Source organism: Populus trichocarpa, chromosome 17 (genome assembly GCF_000002775.5).
Source record: "Populus trichocarpa isolate Nisqually-1 chromosome 17, P.trichocarpa_v4.1, whole genome shotgun sequence".
Taxonomy (NCBI): Eukaryota; Viridiplantae; Streptophyta; class Magnoliopsida; order Malpighiales; family Salicaceae; genus Populus; species Populus trichocarpa.
The window spans coordinates 10935518-10951847 of record NC_037301.2 but is presented as its reverse complement, the minus strand read 5'-3'; the positions used below and the strand labels follow the sequence as shown (position 1 = coordinate 10951847).

General features: G+C 36.3%; 2 protein-coding genes across 2 annotated transcripts in view; both read right to left on the bottom strand.

Moving 5' to 3' along the window:
- The window catches only part of LOC18107324 (putative receptor-like protein kinase At5g39000), a 54211-nt gene that overhangs the window by 1423 nt on the left and 36458 nt on the right, over positions 1–16330 (bottom strand). The gene's annotated exons all lie outside the window — the stretch shown is intronic.
- Positions 255–11593, bottom strand: LOC18107325 (putative receptor-like protein kinase At5g39000). Its single transcript, XM_052448331.1, has 2 exons — positions 11041–11593; positions 255–979 (listed from the first exon to the last, which is right to left on the bottom strand). The coding sequence occupies exons 1-2, from the start codon at positions 11591–11593 to the stop codon at positions 255–257; spliced, it is 1278 nt and encodes a 425-aa protein (XP_052304291.1).

Sequence of the window (16330 nt, the reverse complement as noted above, 5' to 3'; positions counted from 1 at the left end):
ACCTAGATGTTTGTGATATTATAGTCCAGGAGGATTTTTCCTCACTCTTGCTAGGGTCCTTGACTCGCTTCTGCTTGAAAGCGAAGAAATAAAGAATAAGAGATAAAGCAAATACTGCACCTATGGAACCTCCAACGATGCCTATAACCATAAGTATTGATGATCTTTTGCCCGTTCTTCTCTCTTGTAGACTTGGATGTTGTTCTGCTGGTGGAGGAGCCACTGTTGGATCAGGGTTGAATCCTGCAAGATTTTCATCTGTTTGTATTCAGCTTGAATATTTCCAAGCCATTCAAGATTGCATCAGCATAAGTAGGTTTCAGTTCCATGTTAGGGAGTAGTTCGAGCCACAAGTCCTGCTTGCTCTGGCTCCCTTGAGGGACCAGCACGATGTAGTCTTTGTAAACTGGAATACCGTTTCCACCGCTCATATGGATCACATCTGCATCATACTCTGCTGTTTGATTGTTGATGAATATTAAAAATACCTGTTGATTTACACTTTTGAACTCCATTCGAAACTCACAAAAGTGGAGTCTAAGGAGATAATGGAAACCAGCATCAACTGGGATGATCCATGTGAGATTGTAATTCATGTTAACACGTGGTTCACGACCCATTGAACGCATAGTACTATATACCATAACAGGTGCGGAGTAAGCTGGCGTTTTGGTTGTGTACTTTATCTTAACGCCTGGGAGATATGGAGTGTTTCCAGATTGTCTAAAGAGATACTCTGAATCTTGATGCCATGTCCTGTACATGCCCGTATCTCCTGTGCTGCTGATATCTTGCCCCCCAACATTCAGTCGATAGACTGTCTCAAGCGCAGTTGTGTTATACAGATAGAAGAAGACATCGGAGCCCACATAGGTCAGTGGATTATCATCGCCACGAGCATAGAAGCTGTCTGGCATGGAAACGATTTCGATACCATTAATGAAGGCAAAAGATGCTGGAGACGGAATGAAGGTTAATTCTGAAAGACAGTAACATTTATATAGAAATGAAATGGAAATGAAGAAAAGAAGCAGAGAGTGAAGAACAGAGAATGAATGAATCTATTATGCACAGAGAAGCAGAAGACGAAATTATAGCACTGTTTTATTATTTGCTTTTGCTTAACTGTTTACATTACTATTTCTCACTTTATATATGCAGTATTGGAAGATACTGCACGGAGAATATGCTTTCTTTTACACTCAATATAATGCTAACAAATTCTCTTTTACTAACAAACACTACTAACAGAATGCTAACAATATTAATTGCTAATCTTCTGACACTTGGCATCATTAGGACCGTTGATATCTTTACATGCCCCCTCAAGCGCATGCTGGGAGGAGCCAAGCATGAGATTGGAGCAATGATGCTGAAACAAAGAAATGAAAAGACCTTTGGTGAGGATATATCAGTAGAGGAGACATGCTGGACTAGGAAATCATCCGTGATAACCCGTTCCCTAACAAAATGATAATCAATCTGGAGATGTGGAACACTGGATTGGAAGCAAGGGAGATAGCAGAGATATTTTGAAAAGCTAGCAAGAAACGTCACAGAGAGGAACAGAGAAGTGAATAGAATTAGAGGGAGATACTGCAATAGAGATGAAGAAAAGCAGAGAATAGAGATGAAGAGAAGAAAAGCAGAGAATAGAGATGAGGAGAAGTAGAGAGAAATTCTGCAGTGCAGAGGAAGAAGAAAACGTTTATGTGTATATTAGAATAGAGATGAAGAGAAGCAGAGAGAAATTCTGCAGTGCAGGGGAAGAAGAAAACGTTTATGTGTATATTCTCTTATTAGAGTTGAACAATCTGAAGGTGAGAAGTAGTCGTATTTTTAGAGTGCAAGAGATAGAAAAGAAGAGAATCAAAGATTGAGAAGGAAGAATCTTGCAGAAAGTTGAAGATTTGAAGAAGAAGTTTCAGTTTGACAATATATCAAACAGATAATAGACACAACAGCAAACATAGAAGAATTTCATGAATAAGATGAGAAAGAAGCCAGAATCAGAAACAAGAGTAAAAAAAAAAAATAAATAAATAAAAAAATCATAGAGTGCAGAAGTTTCTCCAGGTTTCCCTCTCTCTCTGCTGAAAGAGAAGGAACAGAGTCTCAAATCGATTCCAGCAGGTGCACGTAGGAACACTAAGATCTTGAAGAGATCATGACCAAGCATCATCCTGATTTGATTATGTGCTGGAAGCAACCAGGAATTGCTATTGGACGCCTTTGTGAGAAGTGTGATGGAAAATGTGTAATCTGCGATTCCTATATACATCCTTGCACACTTGTGTGAGTTTGTGATGAGTGCAACTACGGATCCTTCCAAGATTGATGTGTTATTTGCGGAGGAGTGGAAGCTCTGATACCATGAAAGACAGTAACATTTATATAGAAATGAAATGGAAATGAAGAAAAGAAGCAGAGAGTGAAGAACAGAGAATGAATGAATCTGTTATGCACAGAGAAGCAGAAGACGAAATTATAGCACTGTTTTATTATTTGCTTTTGCTTAACTGTTTACATTACTATTTCTCACTTTATACATGCAGTATTGGAAGATACTGCACGGAGAATATGCTTTCTTTTACACTCAATATAATGCTAACAAATTCTCTTTTACTAACAAACACTACTAACAGAATGCTAACAATATTAATTGCTAATCTTCTGACACTTGGCATCATTATGACCGTTGATATCTTTACATGCCCCCTCAAGCGCATGCTGGGAGGAGCCAAGCATGAGATTGGAGCAATGATGCTGAAACAAAGAAATGAAAAGACCTTTGGTGAGGATATATCAGTAGAGGAGACATGCTGGACCAGGAAATCATCCGTGATAACCCGTTCCCTAACAAAATGATAATCAATCTGGAGATGTGGAACACTGGATTGGAAGCAAGGGAGATAGCAGAGATATTTTGAAAAGCTAGCAAGAAACGTCACAGAGAGGAACAGAGAAGTGAATAGAATTAGAGGGAGATACTGCAATAGAGATGAAGAAAAGCAGAGAATAGAGATGAAGAGAAGAAAAGCAGAGAATAGAGATGAGGAGAAGTAGAGAGAAATTCTGCAGTGCAGAGGAAGAAGAAAACGTTTATGTGTATATTAGAATAGAGATGAAGAGAAGCAGAGAGAAATTCTGCAGTGCAGGGGAAGAAGAAAACGTTTATGTGTATATTCTCTTATTAGAGTTGAACAATCTGAAGGTGAGAAGTAGTCGTATTTTTAGAGTGCAAGAGATAGAAAAGAAGAGAATCAAAGATTGAGAAGGAAGAATCTTGCAGAAAGTTGAAGATTTGAAGAAGAAGTTTCAGTTTGACAATATATCAAACAGATAATAGACACAACAGCAAACATAGAAGAATTTCATGAATAAGATGAGAAAGAAGCCAGAATCAGAAACAAGAGTAAAAAAAAAAATAAATAAAAAAAAAAATCATAGAGTGCAGAAGTTTCTCCAGGTTTCCCTCTCTCTCTGCTGAAAGAGAAGGAACAGAGTCTCAAATCGATTCCAGCAGGTGCACGTAGGAACACTAAGATCTTGAAGAGATCATGACCAAGCATCATCCTGATTTGATTATGTGCTGGAAGCAACCAGGAATTGCTATTGGACGCCTTTGTGAGAAGTGTGATGGAAAATGTGTAATCTGCGATTCCTATATACATCCTTGCACACTTGTGTGAGTTTGTGATGAGTGCAACTACGGATCCTTCCAAGATTGATGTGTTATTTGCGGAGGAGTGGAAGCTCTGATACCATGAAAGACAGTAACATTTATATAGAAATGAAATGGAAATGAAGAAAAGAAGCAGAGAGTGAAGAACAGAGAATGAATGAATCTGTTATGCACAGAGAAGCAGAAGACGAAATTATAGCACTGTTTTATTATTTGCTTTTGCTTAACTGTTTACATTACTATTTCTCACTTTATATATGCAGTATTGGAAGATACTGCACGGAGAATATGCTTTCTTTTACACTCAATATAATGCTAACAAATTCTCTTTTACTAACAAACACTACTAACAGAATGCTAACAATATTAATTGCTAATCTTCTGACACTTGGCATCATTAGGACCGTTGATATCTTTACATGCCCCCTCAAGCGCATGCTGGGAGGAGCCAAGCATGAGATTGGAGCAATGATGCTGAAACAAAGAAATGAAAAGACCTTTGGTGAGGATATATCAGTAGAGGAGACATGCTGGACCAGGAAATCATCCGTGATAACCCGTTCCCTAACAAAATGATAATCAATCTGGAGATGTGGAACACTGGATTGGAAGCAAGGGAGATAGCAGAGATATTTTGAAAAGCTAGCAAGAAACGTCACAGAGAGGAACAGAGAAGTGAATAGAATTAGAGGGAGATACTGCAATAGAGATGAAGAAAAGCAGAGAATAGAGATGAAGAGAAGAAAAGCAGAGAATAGAGATGAGGAGAAGTAGAGAGAAATTCTGCAGTGCAGAGGAAGAAGAAAACGTTTATGTGTATATTAGAATAGAGATGAAGAGAAGCAGAGAGAAATTCTGCAGTGCAGGGGAAGAAGAAAACGTTTATGTGTATATTCTCTTATTAGAGTTGAACAATCTGAAGGTGAGAAGTAGTCGTATTTTTAGAGTGCAAGAGATAGAAAAGAAGAGAATCAAAGATTGAGAAGGAAGAATCTTGCAGAAAGTTGAAGATTTGAAGAAGAAGTTTCAGTTTGACAATATATCAAACAGATAATAGACACAACAGCAAACATAGAAGAATTTCATGAATAAGATGAGAAAGAAGCCAGAATCAGAAACAAGAGTAAAAAAAATAAATAAATAAATAAAAAAATCATAGAGTGCAGAAGTTTCTCCAGGTTTCCCTCTCTCTCTGCTGAAAGAGAAGGAACAGAGTCTCAAATCGATTCCAGCAGGTGCACGTAGGAACACTAAGATCTTGAAGAGATCATGACCAAGCATCATCCTGATTTGATTATGTGCTGGAAGCAACCAGGAATTGCTATTGGACGCCTTTGTGAGAAGTGTGATGGAAAATGTGTAATCTGCGATTCCTATATACATCCTTGCACACTTGTGTGAGTTTGTGATGAGTGCAACTACGGATCCTTCCAAGATTGATGTGTTATTTGCGGAGGAGTGGAAGCTCTGATACCATGAAAGACAGTAACATTTATATAGAAATGAAATGGAAATGAAGAAAAGAAGCAGAGAGTGAAGAACAGAGAATGAATGAATCTGTTATGCACAGAGAAGCAGAAGACGAAATTATAGCACTGTTTTATTATTTGCTTTTGCTTAACTGTTTACATTACTATTTCTCACTTTATACATGCAGTATTGGAAGATACTGCACGGAGAATATGCTTTCTTTTACACTCAATATAATGCTAACAAATTCTCTTTTACTAACAAACACTACTAACAGAATGCTAACAATATTAATTGCTAATCTTCTGACACTTGGCATCATTAGGACCGTTGATATCTTTACATGCCCCCTCAAGCGCATGCTGGGAGGAGCCAAGCATGAGATTGGAGCAATGATGCTGAAACAAAGAAATGAAAAGACCTTTGGTGAGGATATATCAGTAGAGGAGACATGCTGGACCAGGAAATCATCCGTGATAACCCGTTCCCTAACAAAATGATAATCAATCTGGAGATGTGGAACACTGGATTGGAAGCAAGGGAGATAGCAGAGATATTTTGAAAAGCTAGCAAGAAACGTCACAGAGAGGAACAGAGAAGTGAATAGAATTAGAGGGAGATACTGCAATAGAGATGAAGAAAAGCAGAGAATAGAGATGAAGAGAAGAAAAGCAGAGAATAGAGATGAGGAGAAGTAGAGAGAAATTCTGCAGTGCAGAGGAAGAAGAAAACGTTTATGTGTATATTAGAATAGAGATGAAGAGAAGCAGAGAGAAATTCTGCAGTGCAGGGGAAGAAGAAAACGTTTATGTGTATATTCTCTTATTAGAGTTGAACAATCTGAAGGTGAGAAGTAGTCGTATTTTTAGAGTGCAAGAGATAGAAAAGAAGAGAATCAAAGATTGAGAAGGAAGAATCTTGCAGAAAGTTGAAGATTTGAAGAAGAAGTTTCAGTTTGACAATATATCAAACAGATAATAGACACAACAGCAAACATAGAAGAATTTCATGAATAAGATGAGAAAGAAGCCAGAATCAGAAACAAGAGTAAAAAAAATAAATAAATAAATAAAAAAATCATAGAGTGCAGAAGTTTCTCCAGGTTTCCCTCTCTCTCTGCTGAAAGAGAAGGAACAGAGTCTCAAATCGATTCCAGCAGGTGCACGTAGGAACACTAAGATCTTGAAGAGATCATGACCAAGCATCATCCTGATTTGATTATGTGCTGGAAGCAACCAGGAATTGCTATTGGACGCCTTTGTGAGAAGTGTGATGGAAAATGTGTAATCTGCGATTCCTATATACATCCTTGCACACTTGTGTGAGTTTGTGATGAGTGCAACTACGGATCCTTCCAAGATTGATGTGTTATTTGCGGAGGAGTGGAAGCTCTGATACCATGAAAGACAGTAACATTTATATAGAAATGAAATGGAAATGAAGAAAAGAAGCAGAGAGTGAAGAACAGAGAATGAATGAATCTGTTATGCACAGAGAAGCAGAAGACGAAATTATAGCACTGTTTTATTATTTGCTTTTGCTTAACTGTTTACATTACTATTTCTCACTTTATATATGCAGTATTGGAAGATACTGCACGGAGAATATGCTTTCTTTTACACTCAATATAATGCTAACAAATTCTCTTTTACTAACAAACACTACTAACAGAATGCTAACAATATTAATTGCTAATCTTCTGACACTTGGCATCATTAGGACCGTTGATATCTTTACATGCCCCCTCAAGCGCATGCTGGGAGGAGCCAAGCATGAGATTGGAGCAATGATGCTGAAACAAAGAAATGAAAAGACCTTTGGTGAGGATATATCAGTAGAGGAGACATGCTGGACCAGGAAATCATCCGTGATAACCCGTTCCCTAACAAAATGATAATCAATCTGGAGATGTGGAACACTGGATTGGAAGCAAGGGAGATAGCAGAGATATTTTGAAAAGCTAGCAAGAAACGTCACAGAGAGGAACAGAGAAGTGAATAGAATTAGAGGGAGATACTGCAATAGAGATGAAGAAAAGCAGAGAATAGAGATGAAGAGAAGAAAAGCAGAGAATAGAGATGAGGAGAAGTAGAGAGAAATTCTGCAGTGCAGAGGAAGAAGAAAACGTTTATGTGTATATTAGAATAGAGATGAAGAGAAGCAGAGAGAAATTCTGCAGTGCAGGGGAAGAAGAAAACGTTTATGTGTATATTCTCTTATTAGAGTTGAACAATCTGAAGGTGAGAAGTAGTCGTATTTTTAGAGTGCAAGAGATAGAAAAGAAGAGAATCAAAGATTGAGAAGGAAGAATCTTGCAGAAAGTTGAAGATTTGAAGAAGAAGTTTCAGTTTGACAATATATCAAACAGATAATAGACACAACAGCAAACATAGAAGAATTTCATGAATAAGATGAGAAAGAAGCCAGAATCAGAAACAAGAGTAAAAAAAAAAAAAATAAATAAAAAAATCATAGAGTGCAGAAGTTTCTCCAGGTTTCCCTCTCTCTCTGCTGAAAGAGAAGGAACAGAGTCTCAAATCGATTCCAGCAGGTGCACGTAGGAACACTAAGATCTTGAAGAGATCATGACCAAGCATCATCCTGATTTGATTATGTGCTGGAAGCAACCAGGAATTGCTATTGGACGCCTTTGTGAGAAGTGTGATGGAAAATGTGTAATCTGCGATTCCTATATACATCCTTGCACACTTGTGTGAGTTTGTGATGAGTGCAACTACGGATCCTTCCAAGATTGATGTGTTATTTGCGGAGGAGTGGAAGCTCTGATACCATGAAAGACAGTAACATTTATATAGAAATGAAATGGAAATGAAGAAAAGAAGCAGAGAGTGAAGAACAGAGAATGAATGAATCTGTTATGCACAGAGAAGCAGAAGACGAAATTATAGCACTGTTTTATTATTTGCTTTTGCTTAACTGTTTACATTACTATTTCTCACTTTATACATGCAGTATTGGAAGATACTGCACGGAGAATATGCTTTCTTTTACACTCAATATAATGCTAACAAATTCTCTTTTACTAACAAACACTACTAACAGAATGCTAACAATATTAATTGCTAATCTTCTGACACTTGGCATCATTAGGACCGTTGATATCTTTACATGCCCCCTCAAGCGCATGCTGGGAGGAGCCAAGCATGAGATTGGAGCAATGATGCTGAAACAAAGAAATGAAAAGACCTTTGGTGAGGATATATCAGTAGAGGAGACATGCTGGACCAGGAAATCATCCGTGATAACCCGTTCCCTAACAAAATGATAATCAATCTGGAGATGTGGAACACTGGATTGGAAGCAAGGGAGATAGCAGAGATATTTTGAAAAGCTAGCAAGAAACGTCACAGAGAGGAACAGAGAAGTGAATAGAATTAGAGGGAGATACTGCAATAGAGATGAAGAAAAGCAGAGAATAGAGATGAAGAGAAGAAAAGCAGAGAATAGAGATGAGGAGAAGTAGAGAGAAATTCTGCAGTGCAGAGGAAGAAGAAAACGTTTATGTGTATATTAGAATAGAGATGAAGAGAAGCAGAGAGAAATTCTGCAGTGCAGGGGAAGAAGAAAACGTTTATGTGTATATTCTCTTATTAGAGTTGAACAATCTGAAGGTGAGAAGTAGTCGTATTTTTAGAGTGCAAGAGATAGAAAAGAAGAGAATCAAAGATTGAGAAGGAAGAATCTTGCAGAAAGTTGAAGATTTGAAGAAGAAGTTTCAGTTTGACAATATATCAAACAGATAATAGACACAACAGCAAACATAGAAGAATTTCATGAATAAGATGAGAAAGAAGCCAGAATCAGAAACAAGAGTAAAAAAAAAAAAAAATAAATAAAAAAATCATAGAGTGCAGAAGTTTCTCCAGGTTTCCCTCTCTCTCTGCTGAAAGAGAAGGAACAGAGTCTCAAATCGATTCCAACAGGTGCACGTAGGAACACTAAGATCTTGAAGAGATCATGACCAAGCATCATCCTGATTTGATTATGTGCTGGAAGCAACCAGGAATTGCTATTGGACGCCTTTGTGAGAAGTGTGATGGAAAATGTGTAATCTGCGATTCCTATATACATCCTTGCACACTTGTGTGAGTTTGTGATGAGTGCAACTACGGATCCTTCCAAGATTGATGTGTTATTTGCGGAGGAGTGGAAGCTCTGATACCATGAAAGACAGTAACATTTATATAGAAATGAAATGGAAATGAAGAAAAGAAGCAGAGAGTGAAGAACAGAGAATGAATGAATCTGTTATGCACAGAGAAGCAGAAGACGAAATTATAGCACTGTTTTATTATTTGCTTTTGCTTAACTGTTTACATTACTATTTCTCACTTTATACATGCAGTATTGGAAGATACTGCACGGAGAATATGCTTTCTTTTACACTCAATATAATGCTAACAAATTCTCTTTTACTAACAAACACTACTAACAGAATGCTAACAATATTAATTGCTAATCTTCTGACACTTGGCATCATTAGGACCGTTGATATCTTTACATGCCCCCTCAAGCGCATGCTGGGAGGAGCCAAGCATGAGATTGGAGCAATGATGCTGAAACAAAGAAATGAAAAGACCTTTGGTGAGGATATATCAGTAGAGGAGACATGCTGGACCAGGAAATCATCCGTGATAACCCGTTCCCTAACAAAATGATAATCAATCTGGAGATGTGGAACACTGGATTGGAAGCAAGGGAGATAGCAGAGATATTTTGAAAAGCTAGCAAGAAACGTCACAGAGAGGAACAGAGAAGTGAATAGAATTAGAGGGAGATACTGCAATAGAGATGAAGAAAAGCAGAGAATAGAGATGAAGAGAAGAAAAGCAGAGAATAGAGATGAGGAGAAGTAGAGAGAAATTCTGCAGTGCAGAGGAAGAAGAAAACGTTTATGTGTATATTAGAATAGAGATGAAGAGAAGCAGAGAGAAATTCTGCAGTGCAGGGGAAGAAGAAAACGTTTATGTGTATATTCTCTTATTAGAGTTGAACAATCTGAAGGTGAGAAGTAGTCGTATTTTTAGAGTGCAAGAGATAGAAAAGAAGAGAATCAAAGATTGAGAAGGAAGAATCTTGCAGAAAGTTGAAGATTTGAAGAAGAAGTTTCAGTTTGACAATATATCAAACAGATAATAGACACAACAGCAAACATAGAAGAATTTCATGAATAAGATGAGAAAGAAGCCAGAATCAGAAACAAGAGTAAAAAAAATAAATAAATAAATAAAAAAATCATAGAGTGCAGAAGTTTCTCCAGGTTTCCCTCTCTCTCTGCTGAAAGAGAAGGAACAGAGTCTCAAATCGATTCCAGCAGGTGCACGTAGGAACACTAAGATCTTGAAGAGATCATGACCAAGCATCATCCTGATTTGATTATGTGCTGGAAGCAACCAGGAATTGCTATTGGACGCCTTTGTGAGAAGTGTGATGGAAAATGTGTAATCTGCGATTCCTATATACATCCTTGCACACTTGTGTGAGTTTGTGATGAGTGCAACTACGGATCCTTCCAAGATTGATGTGTTATTTGCGGAGGAGTGGAAGCTCTGATACCATGAAAGACAGTAACATTTATATAGAAATGAAATGGAAATGAAGAAAAGAAGCAGAGAGTGAAGAACAGAGAATGAATGAATCTGTTATGCACAGAGAAGCAGAAGACGAAATTATAGCACTGTTTTATTATTTGCTTTTGCTTAACTGTTTACATTACTATTTCTCACTTTATACATGCAGTATTGGAAGATACTGCACGGAGAATATGCTTTCTTTTACACTCAATATAATGCTAACAAATTCTCTTTTACTAACAAACACTACTAACAGAATGCTAACAATATTAATTGCTAATCTTCTGACACTTGGCATCTTTAGGACCGTTGATATCTTTACAAATTCAAGCTTCTGGTTGTCCCACACGGTCATGATGAACTCTTTGGTGAAGTAGTCAACTGGAGGTCTTATAGCAGAAACTGTAAGAGAGGCACTAAAGTTGTTTAGTAGGTCGTAGTTATTGGCACTAAGCGAGAAATAGGATGTGGATATATCAAGATTTGAGTAAGAAGCTGGATAAAAGTAGAGACGCAAAAATTTTGGGCCAGGCAAGACTGGAAATGTGTAAGTGAATTTAGAGTGAAAAATACGGGCTGTCATGTATGGGACTTGGTTGACAGAGGGGTCTTGATTGGAGGCTTCAAACACAGATGAGGCTTCTGGGGGGTTAGAGGCAGCAAACTTAGACTGGGAATCACCATCCCAACCACGACCATCAGGAGATGACAAATTAGAGGATGCACCACAGTTAAGGAGTATTAGATCAGTGGGACTGTATCGCTGCAAGTAATCTGTAGTAGCAGTAACGTAGAGGAAGAGATGGAGGGGAGGGAGAAGGTAGAGCGCGATGGAGATGAACATTATGCTATTTCTTTTGTGGAATAAATTGGAGTAAGAAAACATATGCATTAAATGCAAAGATTTTGATTTAAGGGAAGATGATCAATGGTGTTTTTGTCTCCATACAGTAGCATATTTGCTCAAGTTGAGAATAATCCAATAATATATTTGAAGCCCGGCGGAGAAGAAAATTCGACGATATGGCTAGTGGGACATAGTGGTCGCTGTACTTGGTCATCTTTGGATGGCTGCTTTCCATTGTGTGGTTCTGAATTCTGCAATAAAGACGCCATGAATAGTCTAATTTCAACACACTAGTTGCCATTTTGTTGATATTAGTATTGACTTGAAAGTACTCGGTTTCTATGAAACTTATTTTGATTTTCTTTTTTCCTTAACATGTTAATGGTTGGATTAAGATCACACACACCACTTAATTTCTTATTTGATTAATATTCTTAACGAGTTTGAATGTATTTCAGGTTGGTGTTCACCATAACAAATGCAGTAATCACAGCTCCGAGATTAGGCTTCAAAAGGTGCAAAGCTTCTTTTTCCTTATGGTCACCGCCTTGTTACAATGATTGTCGCAAGTGTAAGGTCTGTATAATCCTCACCGATGTCTTCTTTCCAATACACACACATCTTCATTATAGGTTGGTCTTGCTTCAGTCTTCAATAAGAAAAATCGTTCTTGTTCCTCATGAGTAGCTCTTTTACTCGCCTCAGATCCGTGGTCTCATTTACTCCTTTCTATTATTGTTCTTCAATGATGTCTTACTGATAAAATGCTCTTGTTTTTGGTTTTTATATATATATATAATTTTACACAGGAACTAATAGGAGGCTCAAAGGATCGACCTATTCCTTTTTGGTTCATGAGTGTGCCTTTTTGGGCTGAGCTTATAACCAAAAATCTTATCATCTGGTATAGTAATCGCTTACAAAACTTGGTTAATGATAAATCTTTCTTCCCATTAATCGAAGAATAATGGATTTACCTCTCGACATACTTGGTGCCGAATGAAATCAATAGCACTAGTAAAGAAGAGGCAAGCTGTCCTCTCTTCCCTGCAGATGGCAATTTGTTCTCTATCATCCTGTTAAGCTTGATTTCCATACATGAGGGGGAACTGAATGGAGTTCTCGGTGGATGAAAAATAATTGGAATAATAAATGAAATGAAATTGAGTTTCATTGTTGAAAATATCATGCTGAAATTACTTCAATCCTAAGGAAAATCCAAGTCCTCTACAATGAACAGGTCTAGCAGATGTTCTTATCTTGTACAAACAGGACACCTTAAGCAAACCTGTGAACATTCCAAGATCTGTTTTTCAACTTCATAGCTTGCAATAGATTAATGAGGAAGCTTCGCCATTAATTAGTGCACGAGAAAGACAATCACTAGACATCGTATCGACAAAGCAATTGCTTGCTATTTTCTTCAATTATAAATCATCATAAAGTACATTCAAATTTTATTGTTATACTCATCGGAAGCATGAGTAGAAAGAAAAAAGAAAGATTCAGACAGTCACCCTACACGAAGAGCAAACTGATCCACCCATCTTGGTGGAGCTCACATAGACGGACTGGTTCACCTTGCGCTTTATGGGTGGCTATTCAAATCGAAACCCACGCAGACAGATAAAGAACTGACCCCTTTGTCCCCTCTTCCTCGATCAACTACCACGTTTGCACCGATTGTAGTAAGTGCAAGGCCGAGAGTCACGATTGATCGGTTTTACACAGCTGCCATACATTTGTGCATTGCAAACTTGTTGTCGTTCTAAAGTCTTATAGTTAATATGATTACCCGGATAGGCCAGCAGTCTCTGATGCACTTCAGATTCCATAGAGAACTCCTCTTCATTACCTTCACCGATTGTGGCATTGAAAATGGGGCTCGAGTTGCTTTCAAGAAAGGCAGCTGTAGAAGTAGATGTGATCACAGAAACCAGCAGGATAGTTAAAGAGAGCCACCAGAGGAATTCAATACTTACGTTAGGCCTCATCTCTTTCTGTCTGTACCCTCTGTTACAGACTTTGAAGAGCACTAAATAGACGTCACTGCTAAGAAGGCTTCAAACTCTGGATATGGAGTGAAAGGCTAGCTTTTTTCCATTGACTTGCTTTTTTGTGAAGACATAGGTCTTCACATGACTGTGATTTTGACATTGTGCGCACTAATTGCTTACAGTTGGCAAACTGGTTGGATAATGGTCCTTGCCAATTCAATCGTTTCCTCATTGTTTGTTTGCGCCATGATAGTTGTTTTTATAATATTTTTTATTTAAAATATATTAAAATAATATTTTTTTAAAATTTATTTTTAATATCAATAACGCAAACACTCGCGTTTTCCAATGGGACATCTAATAATTGTCGGAACCATGTGCGAGTCAAGTGCATGGGCCATCAGCTGATGCTAAGTTCTGAAAAATTTGCAATTATTTTTTTATGTGATCCTGCTAACAAACACTACTAGCATTTCTTTTACTTTTATTTAATTAAATGGTAGGGTATAGCAGTTGGTACAAGGGACCATAGAAATGTTTTTTGAACTGGTGCTATTGGCATACATACCCATAAATCTATTGGCATAACATTTTGGAAATGGAATCTCAAGGTTTTTTCTTCTTTAACATGAAAGCTTTCTTTTTTCGTTTATTAATATTCATAAATTAAGAGAAAGTGTTGATTTTTCAATTGAATATATGTAAGGTATGAATTTGCTATGCGTTCAGAGCACATGAAAGACTTATTTATATTAGGCTTTTTGAACTTTAAAACTAATTAAATTCTGCTTGAAGTTGAAAATATGTCATGGATGACGTGATAACGTGCTAAGCACTTTTTGAATAATTGAAGTGGATGCAGGATGTTTTGTTAATGACGTCAATATGTGTGTGTGTGTGTGTGTGTGATGAAGTTGACTCATAGAAGTGAATTTAGCCTCATCAAAACTTGATATTTCGTACGAGGTTTCTTCGAGTGTTTTCTTGTATTCTGCCTTTGACCTTGATGATGCTAAGGTTTACTTGAATTCGATTTTAAGAGGTTAGAAATGTAAATTGTCTTTTTAAAGTTGGAGTTGATAGGAATTCTTGTAGCTATGGATCGTTTGTTGAGATTGTAGTCAAGCATGCAACAAGCTTGAGTTTCTCTGAATTGGACTTTGATGTCTCTCATGAGATCTGAAGAGTAACTAATATCTTTATTTACATCATGCAGTTGATAATGAAATTTCAAGATAGCATGACACACCAAAGGTAGAGATGAAATTATACAAAGAAACGGGAATTGAATTCGAAGGTATTTTCACTATAAACAATTCCAATCATTGTGTGATTTTTTATGGGAGGATTTCACTTGTAGAAGAAAAATATTTCCACCAATTGTTTGAGAATCAATTAAGTTGGTAAATTTTTGGTATAATTTTTTTTTATCAAAATGGATGAACCATAAATGATCATAGTTTTTAGAAAAAGAAAATTAAACCAAGTTCATTGATAATCAAAATAATTAGATCTTTGAGGTTAGTAGTTTCAAGAAAATCTTTCAAGGTGTAGGGACTTTGACTCAAGTCTTGAAAGGTTAAAACCTTTTAAATTTTTATTTTTGAAAAAAAAGGATTATTTACATCTTCATTATGAGTTAATGTGAACCAGAATAAACTCATAAAATTATCTTTTTTCAATAGATTTTCTATAATAAACTAAAATTGAAAGGGGAAGATATAAAAAATGATCTTATTTAGGTTTTCATTGTAAAATTATTTTTTAATTGGACAAATATGAAGATTATAGTTTCTTGACTTGGAAGGGTTAATGAGTTTTTCAGGGAAGATTTGGAGGGTAATTAACACAAGTGGAAGCACAAGCAATACACAATAACAAGTAGGGTATAAAAGTTGTTACAAGGTGCTGTTGTTGGCATACCCATAAATCTATTGGAACAATATTTTGGAAATAAAATGTCAAAGTTTTTTTTTTCTTTTTTCCATTTATTAATATTCATAAATAGGGAGAGAATGTTATTTTTCAATTGAATATATATAAGGTCTGAATTTCCTATGCTTTTAGAATGCACTAGAGTGGTGGCCCGCATGACATTGTGGACCGGAACAAACATGTTTTTCAACATGAAAAAAATTCTTCAGGAGATAGTTGGGTTTAAAAAAAAATAGATAATGATGTTAAACCTTGATTAATTTTATAATATAATAAAAAATCAAGTAGCAACAACAAATAAATAAAAAATAATTACCTGTAAAGTTAGATTAACACGCGAAACTCGTGATCTGACACATATGAGATCAGGATAACCCTATAGAAATATGATACCGGTAAAAATTCATTGTTGAAAAAGGACAGAAAAAAATATCAAAGGCAATAAAATGCTGAGGGATGAAGTCAAGAAAAAAAGTTCAAATAAAAAAATAAAATAAAAATAAATCAAAAGAATAAGAATTAAATCTAACATAAAACAAAATGAACTAAAATATTGAGAGATATAATTGAAAAGAATAATTCAATTAAGAGAAAGATATAAAATATTAAGGGATGCAATTGAAAAGATAATTTAGTTAAGAGAATAATTAAAAATTAAAATCAAAATAATAGGAATCAAATTTAAAAGGTGAAAAAACCAAAGGAGGATTGAATTGAAAGAAAATTTTAAATGCATGGATAATCTAAAATAAAAAAAATAACAATAAAAGAAGAGGGACCAAATCTAAAAAAAAAAAAATTG